The following is an 11,027-nucleotide window of genomic DNA, read 5'->3' as shown; positions in this document are numbered from 1 at the left end:
AGTAAGTAAGTAGCTTTAAAGTCCAGTAGCTCGAGCTGTTTGCTTCATGATGATGATGACGATGGGAGGCCAGGAGGAAAATTAGTCTGGCCAACAACAACACTTTCTAAGTAAAGTAAGAAGCTTTTACTTTTCGCTCAACCGAATAAGCTAGGCTGTTGAAGCTAATTGTATTTTTTTTCTTGAAATTTTATTCAAAAACAGTCGTCCGAGCAATTGTGTCCGGCATTTGATTGAAAGGTGGCAGAATTTCCCACTGACAAAACCGCAGCGTGGTGTCTTGATAACATATCAAGACAGGGAGCGAAAAAGGCGAAACCACCCAGAGCGTTATCGAATTAATCAAGTTAAATAAAGCGTCAAGATACGAAACCAGAGCACCGAAACGAGACGATGGCCGACAATAGAAATGATATCATTTGGAAATTTAATATCCAGCCGCTAGGAAGGTGACGTAAGTTTTCCCATTGAATCAACTGTATTTCGCAGTCGAACCATGACAGAACACTTTCTGGAAAGGGAAGTGTGGGTAAGAATTTTGAATCTCTCACATTTGCGATAGAAAACTTGGTAGAGAATAAATTAAGCACTTTATTTAAAACCTTAGAATTCACTTTTAAAATTTCACTTTTCAGATCGCAGCTTGGATCGATAAAATTGTTGATAATGAAAGTTGGCTACCAAAATAATTGCAGATGGAAACTGCACTCGGTGCCTGGAAACCTTGAACCCTTCACCAAAAATTATGCTTATGAACATCAGCAGTCCATCATTCCATTTCCATCATCGGTCGCGACATGTCCTTGTGCGCGAAAGTGCTACCTCGCCAGAAAAAAACAACATAATTAGCCTTTAGAAAGTGGTCTTTGTCTGACTACGACAAGTCACAACAATAACCCGAAAAATAACAAGTTAAAGAAAATTCGGTCACGATTGGTGCAGGTTGGAGTTATTATTTTGGTTTTTCCAAACCACAACGAAAAAAACCATCGGACACAAACGAACGAGTGAATGTATCACAACATCTCCTTCTTGGACTTGAAGAAAAGAGAGTGATTTATACCAAATAGGACATTACATGTTTTTAAAAGATTCGTGCCAAAAAAGACTGTTTCATGGGTCGAAAGTTTTCCTTGAAGCTCCTTGCGAGATTTGAACAATAATGCAGAAAAATAATATCCAATGAACTTCACATGGTCATAAAACAAATGTCAACACAAATAACTTATCTTATCAACGGGAACATTCCACGGTGTAAATTTTATGTAGGTATGTATGACTCCATAACAATTTTTGGAGCAATCCAACGTAGGGCGAGACAATTTTTTGTTTGAAATTCAAACTTGATTTTGTTAAACGAGCCTTCATATGGAAAGTCCACTAACTTGTCAGCAAAGAGAAGAAAATACCTTTTAATCATCAGAAGATATTCTTTTTTTCGTTCACTTCAGTCAAAAGTTGAACTGATTTTTGTTTCCTACACCCACAGAATCATACAACTTGCAAAAATATTGACATTGCTTATAATACACACGCAGCTAACTTGACCGGGCCCACTGTGCAGTATTGGACAACTCACGTTTCCAAAATATTTGCTTTAAGCGACGAAAACTGGTGGTCAAAAACTAGATCACAGAAATTTTTTTTTTAAAAAGGCGATTAAAGGTTCGTTTGATGACTGATTGATGAAAAAAAGGTTAATATTTTTACATTTTTCATTTCCAGTTTACATTCTATCATTTCATAAGAATAAATAGGCATATGCAAGTATGCTGTATGCTGTTTTGATTTTTTCTTCTTATAAAAATAACTGTCAAATGTGGCGTTCGGAGCAGCAGAGGTGCCTGGTGGTTTCATTAAAAAATCAGGACACCGGGGAAAAACAAACGGGATTTTTCAGGACGCCTGTAGATTAGTGGAAATAAAATTCAGCTTTTCTTAGATTGCATAAATGAAGGCGAAATAACGGTGCTGTATGCCTTAATTTATGCAACAGAAGAGATCAACTTCTTAGCTGTTTATATCAAAAAACACCGTTTAAATATCATCTGAACCGAAGAATACCGTCGGTTCAAGAGGTTAAACTGTTTTATTGCAGATTCGTTTGATGTTCTCATCGTTTAACTACAAATTCAATTCTGTTTTTTTCAAAAATCAGGACAATTCGAGAGTTATCGAATAATCGAATAATTAGGACGGCTTTTCGAAAATCAGGTCAAATCCTGAAAAATCAGGACACCTTCGGCATCTCTGGTTAAGAGAGCAGCGTCTTTTTTCGTGAACGTATCAAAAAAAACTGTGTTAGCTCTCAGAATTCTCCTAGAAACAGGGTTTCCAAATTTTTTTTTTAAATCAGGGAACTGGTGAAATCAAAATAAGGCTACGTCAAAGTAACGGAAATGTCGCTCAAAATTATTACCTTCTTTTTGGTCGTCGCTCCACATTTCCACTTTTCCACTTCAGCAATGGTACTGCCCTTACTGCCCATTTTTCATCACATTCGCAAAAATCAGGTAAAATCAGGCAAATTTAAAAAAAATTCGGGAAATTCAATGGCTTATCAGGCAAATCCTGAAAAATCAGCCACATTGGCATCTCTGCCTCCACACAATGCGCAAAAGATTTCCCCGGAGAAGGGAATTCACTTCATCAGCGGATGTGAATGCTCTCGCTAATTCTTATGTGTTGACAATCTCACTTGCAGTCAGGGGTGCCAGGTGGTTTCGTCAAAAATCAGAACAACGCGATTCTAAAAATCAGGATTTTCAGGACACCTCTTGGTGCATGGAAATAATTAAGCAACTCTGCTTATATTGCATCAATAAAGGCGCAATACAGGTGCCATTAACGCCTTATTTTATATAACAGCAGTATGAAGCTTCTTGGCTGGCATGCAGTTCATATGGAAAAACGCCATTTAAATGGGTTAAATGGGTTCAAATAAAATGTTACAGATTTATTCAATTTCCTCGTAGTTTAACTACAAATTCGATAATATTTTAGATGTATTTATGAAATTCAGGACAATTCAGGACATTTTAAAGACCAATTTTCAAAAAATCAGGACAACTCGAGAGTTTTTGAAAAATCAGGACGGTCTCTCGAAAATCAGGACAAATCCTGATAATTCAGGACGCCTGGCACCTCTACTTGCATTGCGCACAGCTTGGGGGGGAGCAGACGAATAAAATTGCTCTCTCTTTCACTGGACAAGTCGATCTGAGGAGTCTGAGGAGTGCCATCCATGCCGGTTAGCAATGAAGAAATTTCTAAGTTTTTCCTGGTATTCCCGGTTCGCTAGCAACCCTGCATTATGTGAAAAAATTATAATTCCGGTACTGTCAAAAAATTTGCAAAAATATTGGCATTTCAATTAAACTCGATTGTTCCAAATCACCATACCTACCTTCTTAAGAAATTGACAATAGGATTGGTCGATCTTTGCAAGATCGATCTGTTAAACTCAAATTTCCAATTTTTGGATCGATTGTTTTGCTTCGGAAAAATCGATCAAATCGATTTATTTTCGATCCTACCAGGCCTCTTTTATTATCGAGACCGACTTAATAGATAGCGTTTTTACCTCTACACTCTTGAGGAAAACCTTAACCTTATCGAAAGCTTACTCAGTCTTTAATTAAGCATCTATAGCATTTTACTCAGCTCTAAGTTCCCATCGATACTTCTAAGTTTCATAGTCGAAGTTCGGTAGAAGGCTGTTCAGCTTTTTCATGAGACCACAATAAAAAATATTACTAGAAAAATTAAGTGTCCTTTCAACATTTTTATTGAATTTAAGCCTTCTAGCTTAAACTTGCCAGATTGTTCAGATTTTTCATGCTAATTTTGGGAAAGGTCCGGTCCAGCCCAGTTGCCTGGATTTAATCATTGCAAAATCAAACAAAAATCAAAGATACCGTCAACTGGGGCAACATGCAACAATTTTCAACTTCAATGGCTTCTAAAAAATTTGTGTTCACAGTTAATCGTATCCTTTATGCATCAAAAGTTTTAAGGATACTGGGGCATCAAATTGGCGTAGTTAAAGAAATTATTGCTTTCCTAAGTTATTTTTAATTTTCTAAAAACATGCGATTTTCACACTCTGTTGCTGCAAGGGCAACAGAGTCTCAAAATGAAGCAGTCACTGTGACAGGAGAACTGTCAAGTGCTAAACTGACAGATAGCAAAACCGGAACTAGTAAGGGTAGAATGTAGACAGAGGTGAACGATAGCAGGTTGCCACGAGTGGTTGGATTATTTTGTAAAAGTTAGTTGAAGTTGAAGTTTAGTTGAAGTTTAAGTTGGGATCTTGTGAAGATCAGCAGTAGATAAATAGCGGTACAAGCAGTCGTGAAAGTGATTTGATTTCCAATTGGTAGGCTTGGTTGCTTATAATTTCCTCATATAGACCTTTATAACCTAACTTTTCTAACCTCCATGTATAGGAAACGAGAAAGTTTGAAAACGTTTTCCATCAACTATAAAGTCGCTACGTCGTAACACTTTGTTACATGGCCTGTAGATAGGCCTTTCCTTCATCACCAGAAAAGCCAGATAGAGCATAGCGTAAATATTTGTTTATTATATATGCCTTTACAAGTATACTGAAGTTTTGTTTAACACAGGCATCTATCGAACCTAAGCTGTAAGATTGTTGGTATCGAACATAAGCCGCAGAAGGCCACTGAAATATTTTGGAGAATGTTGGTACAATTCTCGGCAGTTGAAGGAATTTTCTAAATCCGTAGTATTAAAGTCGTCTTCACTGCTACTGGGCATTGTTGAAATATTTTGGAGAACCTTGTCCACAGGAGTTCAATGTTGCACCTAAGTCGGCTCATCACTTGAAAACGTTATCCAAAGGAGCAATTCCGAAACAAAGCAAACCACGTAATAAGTCAGCTTCCCTCCCGCTGGCTACAATTCCAGAAGTTACGATGCAATCAACCGCACAGGAAACCAATTCCGGAGTGCGAAGGAAACCAAATAAAAATGTAGCAGTTAACTCGGATGCATTAGTAGGTAACGTACTTCTACAGCCGGATGACATTCTTGGCAGAAAGCTCACACAGCAGCAGTTGGCGGCCAGGCAGACGCTTGCCAGGGAGTTGCCGACATTTTTTGGAAGCCCTGCAGATTGGCCCGTTTTCATAAGCCATTATACATACACTTCGGAAGCGTGCGGATTTAGCAACGGAGAGAACATGATCCGGTTGCAGCGATGCCTCAAAGGAGCAGCTTGGGAAGCGGTTCGAAGTAGGCTGATTCTACCAGCATCAGTTCCCCATGTAATAGAAGCACTCAGGATGCGTTTTGGCAGACCAGAGCTTCTGATTGAGTCGTTAATAGAAAGTGTTAAAACCACTATATCACCAAAAGCTGACAAATTAGACACTCTTATCGAATTTGGCACCAAGGTGCAAGCACTTTGTGACCATATAGAGGCAGCCGATCTGGGTGAACATTTGTCCAACCCAACCCTTCTTAAAGATTTAGTTGTGAAACTTCCGGCTGAATACAAAATGAGATGGGCAAGCTACCGACGAAATTGTCAGATGATCAATCTTAGAACCTTCGGTACGTTTATGGACGAAATAGTAGCCGATGCATACAGCGTAACATCATTTGCGATGGAACGTCCCACGCGCTCGAAACAGGATAGAAGTCTTATTCATTCGGAGCCCGTCGATGGTGGTTTAGGTATCGATGGACGAAAAGCAGCTGATGAAATTTGTAACGTGACGAATAGAACTGTGTGTGCCGTATGCCAAGGTGAGGGACATCGATCACGGGACTGTTCAACCTTCCGATCATTAACGGTTGATGACAGGTGGAAGTGCATACAAAAACTGGACCTCTGCAAAACATGTTTGTATGACCATGGCCGCCGCACATGCCGAAATACGAACAGGTGTGGTACAAACGGATGTGAGCAGCGTCACCATCCTCTTCTCCATAATGTATTAAAACCTAGTTCGCCTTCTCACACTGAAAATTCTGTGATTCATAATATACATCAAGCGCCTTCCTGTTCTCTGTTGTTCCGCATAATTCCGGTGAAGCTATACAAAGAGGAAAGGTCTATCGATACCTACGCTTTCGTAGACGAAGGTTCTTCACTGACGATGTTGGACACTGAGTTAGCAACTAAGTTAGGATTGAGCGGACATGCCCGACCACTTTGTTTAAAATGGACAGGTAATTTTACTAGAACTGAAGCCGATTCTCAACGTGTGTCTTTTGAGATATCGGGGAAAAACAGTACCAAACGTTACCCATTAAGAAATGTTGGAACGATTCATGCATTGGATTTGCCGGAACAATCGTTACCGATCGATATGTTGAAACAACGCTTCATGCTTACGAAATTTACCAATCGAGGGTTACATCAACGCTAAGCCCCAGCTTCTGATTGGCGTCGATAACCTTAGAGTCGTTGTTCCATTGGTAGCAAGAGAAGGGAGCACAGGTTGCCCCACGGCAGTTCGAACACGTCTTGGCTGGTGCGTATATGGAGGTGGAAGTAACGCAACGTTAGCAACCAGTTTTCACATTTGTGATTGTCAGCACGATCAAAATTTGAACGAAACTTTGAAGGAGTATTTTTCCGCCGATGAAACGGGAACAAAGGCAGTTTGTCTTGAATCAAGTGAAGAAGATAAGCGAGCGATGGAACAGTTACAAAAAGCCACTGTGTTTATAGGAGACCGATTTGAATCCACATTGCTATGGAAATATGATCACATAGACCTACCAGATAGTTACCCTATGGCACTAGCCAGATTAAAGTGCCTGGAAAGGAAGTTGTCGAAGGATCCGTTACTGCAAGAAAACGTCAAGCGGCAAATTAAAGAGTACCAGGAGAAGGGCTACTGTCATCGAGCTACGAATGAGGAGCTAGAAGCAGCTGACCCGAGGCGTTCATGGTACCTTCCTCTAGGTACAGTGTCCAACCCCAAGAAGCCAGGCAAGGTGCGCCTGGTCTGGGACGCTGCCGCAACTGTAGACGGGGTTTCATTAAATTCGGTTTTACTAAAAGGACCTGACCAGTTAACGGCTCTTCCGGTGGTACTTTTCCGATTCCGCCAGTTCCCGGTAGCGGTATGTGCGGACATAAAGGAAATGTACCATCAAATACGTATACGCAAAGAAGACCGGAATTCTCAAAGATTTTTGTGGCGCAGTGATCCCGAAAAAAAGCCCGAAATATTTTTTATGGATGTGGCAACCTTCGGGTCAAGCTGTTCTCCGGCGACAGCGCAATTCGTGAAGAATAGTAACGCAAAACGGTTCACTGAGAAGTATCCGGCTGCAGTCGAGAATATCCTCAACGCCCACTACGTAGACGATTATGTCATCAGCTTTAAAACTCCTCAAGAAGCCAAACTGGTGTCGGAACAGGTGAGAACTATACATAAGAGTGGCGGGTTCGAGCTCCGGAATTTCTGCTCCAATAACACTGAAGTGCTTCAACACCTCGGAGAACAGCAACTGGAAAATGTAAAGGAGTTTAATTCAAAAACAAAACTGGCTCCTGAGAACGTTCTGGGGATACAATGGGAAACGGTATCAGATGAGTTAAGGTTCTCAACGAAAATGCGTGAGGATATCGAACAAGTGATAAAAACCGGACGAAGACCGACTAAAAGAGAAATTTTACGATGTGTTATGTCCATGTTCGATCCTCTGGGACTTCTTGCACCATACTTAATTTTCGGAAAAATTCTCATCCAAGAAGTTTGGCGGAAGGGTCATGGATGGGATGATCCGATTGATGATGAAACTTTTGAGCTGTGGCGCAGGTGGATTGAGATGATCCGGCATATTCACGATGTCAGAATACCAAGATGCTATTTTTCGAGAGCCGTTGATGAAGTCGAAATTCACACGTTTGTTGATGCCAGCGAAGCTGCTTATTCATGTGTCAGCTATGTCCGATGCATGGATCCGTTAGGCGCAGTGGAAGTTGCGTTGGTTGGAGCCAAAACAAAAGTAGCCCCTCTGAAGCCATGGTCCATACCCCGACTTGAGCTTCAAGGATGTGTGTTAGGTTCCAGATTTACTCGATTCCTCGAAGAAGGTCATTCACTACGCTTCACAAAACGAGTCATGTGGTCCGACTCTAGTACGGCCCTAAGCTGGATAAACTCAGATCCTCGTAAACTTCATCGATTCGTTGCTTTCCGTATAACCGAAATATTAGAGTTGACAACACGTAGCGAGTGGAGATGGGTCCCGACCAAACAAAATCCAGCTGATGAAGCAACCAAGTGGGGCGTTGGACCTCACTTTAATGATAAAAGCATCTGGTACAGTGGACCAGATTTCCTTTCGTATTCCGAAGATCAATGGCCTGCCAGGAAAACGGCATCGCCCGCGACCGAAGAGCTTCGTCCTTGTTACGCACATACTGAAATTTTCCTCCCAGAACCGCAACTAGAACCCGAAAGGTTTTCGAACTGGAACCGTCTTCTCAGGACCACAGCATACTTACATCGTCTCTTGTCTAAGAAAATTCACCCAAATGAAAACCGCCCTTTAGAAATTCTCAAGCAAAACGAATTGCAGTCGGCGGAAAGAACGTTGTTCAAACAAGCACAGTGGCAAATTTATCCAGATGAAATGATTATCCTGTCCAAGTGTAATCTAGACGGAAAAAACCAGCAATTAGTCGATCGTTCCAGTAGCATCTATCATCTGTCTCCGGTTCTAGATGAACACGGAGTTCTAAGGGTGGATGGAAGAATCCGAAATGCTCCTAAAGTCGAACTGGATTGTAAGTATCCTATTATCCTTCCAAAAAACCATCATGTGACCTATCTACTCGTCGATGACTACCATAAAAGATTTCATCACGGGAATAACGAAACCATTGTAAATGAGATCAGACAACGTTTTCACATTCCTTCTATCCGTGGGTTCGTCAAGGATGTGGTAAAGAAATGTCAGTACTGTAAAGTGAGCAAGGCACGCCCTGTAGTTCCGAGAATGGGACCTCTTCCGTTGGCTCGATTGTCTGCCGGTGTTCGACCATTCGCTTACGTTGGTGTGGACTATTTTGGGCCCTTGCAAGTAAAGGTAGGAAGAGCAACCGTCAAAAGATGGGTGGCACTGTTCACCTGTCTAACTATCAGGGCCGTACATCTCGAGGTGATCTACAGCTTAACTACCGAAGCCTGCATCATGGGAATTCGTCGATTCATTGGTCGTCGGGGTTCCCCTGTTGAATTCCATAGTGACAATGGTACAAACTTTCAAGGCGCTGAAAGATTGTTGCGCGAGCAAATCAACATGGGACTCGAGTTTACGTTCACCAATACGAACACCAAATGGTTATTCATTCCTCCTGGAGCCCCCCATATGGGCGGTTCCTGGGAGAGAATGGTCAGGTCCATCAAGGTGGCAATATCAGATGCATACAACGAAAATTTGGATGACGAACGTCTTCTTACATTGCTTATTGAAGCCGAATCAATAGTCAACTGTCGGCCGCTGACCTATCTGCCCTTGGATTCAGCTGAGCAGGAAGCCCTTACGCCGAACCACCTATTGTTAGGCAACTCAACAGGCGTTCATCAACCGGAACAGCATGCAGTGTGTGACCGTAAGCTGTTAAGTCGATCCTGGGATACACTTCAAAAACAGATTGGTTCATTTTGGAAGAGGTGGACCTTAGAATATCTTCCGACTCTAACAAAAAGAACGAAGTGGTTCGGAGAGACGAAAAACATCGAAAAAGGAGAACTAGTTATCATTGTAGAAGGTTCACGACGTAACAATTGGGCCAGAGGTCGAGTTCTAGAAGTGGTTTCCTCACCAGACGGACGAGTTCGGCAGGCGATAGTGCAGCTAGCGTCAGGTACTATATGTCGTCGCCCAGTATCCCGATTGGCAGTACTAGAAGTTCAGGACGGAAGTGGAACCGGATTCGGATTCCACCGGGGGGAGGATGTTGCTGCAAGGGCAACAGAGTCTCAAAATGAAGCAGTCACTGTGACAGGAGAACTGTCAAGTGCTAAACTGACAGATAGCAAAACCGGAACTAGTAAGGGTAGAATGTAGACAGAGGTGAACGATAGCAGGTTGCCACGAGTGGTTGGATTATTTTGTAAAAGTTAGTTGAAGTTGAAGTTTAGTTGAAGTTTAAGTTGGGATCTTGTGAAGATCAGCAGTAGATAAATAGCGGTACAAGCAGTCGTGAAAGTGATTTGATTTCCAATTGGTAGGCTTGGTTGCTTATAATTTCCTCATATAGACCTTTATAACCTAACTTTTCTAACCTCCATGTATAGGAAACGAGAAAGTTTGAAAACGTTTTCCATCAACTATAAAGTCGCTACGTCGTAACACTTTGTTACATGGCCTGTAGATAGGCCTTTCCTTCATCACCAGAAAAGCCAGATAGAGCATAGCGTAAATATTTGTTTATTATATATGCCTTTACAAGTATACTGAAGTTTTGTTTAACACAGGCATCTATCGAACCTAAGCTGTAAGATTGTTGGTATCGAACATAAGCCGCAGAAGGCCACTGAAATAGTGAGTTTGAGAACTTTGAGAAATAATGTTCAGAAATATTCATTATTATTATTATATTTTAGTTTTGGAGCACATCAATAAAGCTGTCAAAAATTCAGTCGTGTCTTTGGAAAAGTTTGTACCAACACACTCCTTAGAAAATGGGGTAACTTGCAACAAACTTTGTTTTTAATGAAAAAGCTTATGAACACGTACGAAAATTCATAGTTTTTAATATATTTCCGATGCCTTAAAGACCATTACGCATGACAACACCAATTGCAGTAGTTTTTGGGTCTGTAAAAACAAATTTTCACATTTTTTCTGAAAATAAGGATACATACAGGATACAGCATACATTTAGGGGTTAAATACTACTACGAAAAATTCTAAAAGCTGAAATCATAAAAATAAATGCTTGGATGAATGAAATTTAAATGTTTACAAACGCGTGATGCAAAACATTCATATTCCAGCACATGGAAACGAGATTTACAAGGTATTTC

The 11,027-nt window shown here is 41.0% G+C and overlaps 1 protein-coding gene across 2 annotated transcripts; it reads left to right on the top strand.

Moving 5' to 3' along the window:
- Positions 1-7,840: 7,840 nt before the first annotated feature.
- LOC129744831 (uncharacterized) lies at positions 7,841-10,606 on the top strand. Of its 2 annotated transcripts, none has more exons than XM_055737559.1 (2): positions 7,841-10,225; positions 10,296-10,606. In XM_055737559.1, exon 1 carries the CDS (start codon positions 7,945-7,947, stop codon positions 10,063-10,065), a length of 2,121 nt encoding a protein of 706 aa, XP_055593534.1. In that variant the 5' UTR covers positions 7,841-7,944; the 3' UTR covers positions 10,066-10,225; positions 10,296-10,606. The 2 variants fall into 2 exon arrangements, with proteins under 2 accessions (XP_055593534.1, XP_055593532.1); XM_055737557.1 differs by having other exon boundaries at positions 7,841-10,416; positions 10,476-10,542.
- The last annotated feature ends 421 nt before the right edge of the window (positions 10,607-11,027 follow it).

This window comes from Uranotaenia lowii, chromosome 2, assembly GCF_029784155.1.
Source record: "Uranotaenia lowii strain MFRU-FL chromosome 2, ASM2978415v1, whole genome shotgun sequence".
NCBI classification, from domain to species: domain Eukaryota; kingdom Metazoa; phylum Arthropoda; class Insecta; order Diptera; family Culicidae; genus Uranotaenia; species Uranotaenia lowii.
Note: the sequence above shows the minus strand (reverse complement) of the source record. Positions and strands in the feature narration are given on the sequence as shown.

Bases quoted from the DNA above. Each gene is read 5' to 3' on its own strand.
- LOC129744831 (XM_055737559.1), top strand. From the start codon at position 7,945: ATGGATCCGTTAGGCGCAGTGGAAGTTGCGTTGGTTGGAGCCAAAACA.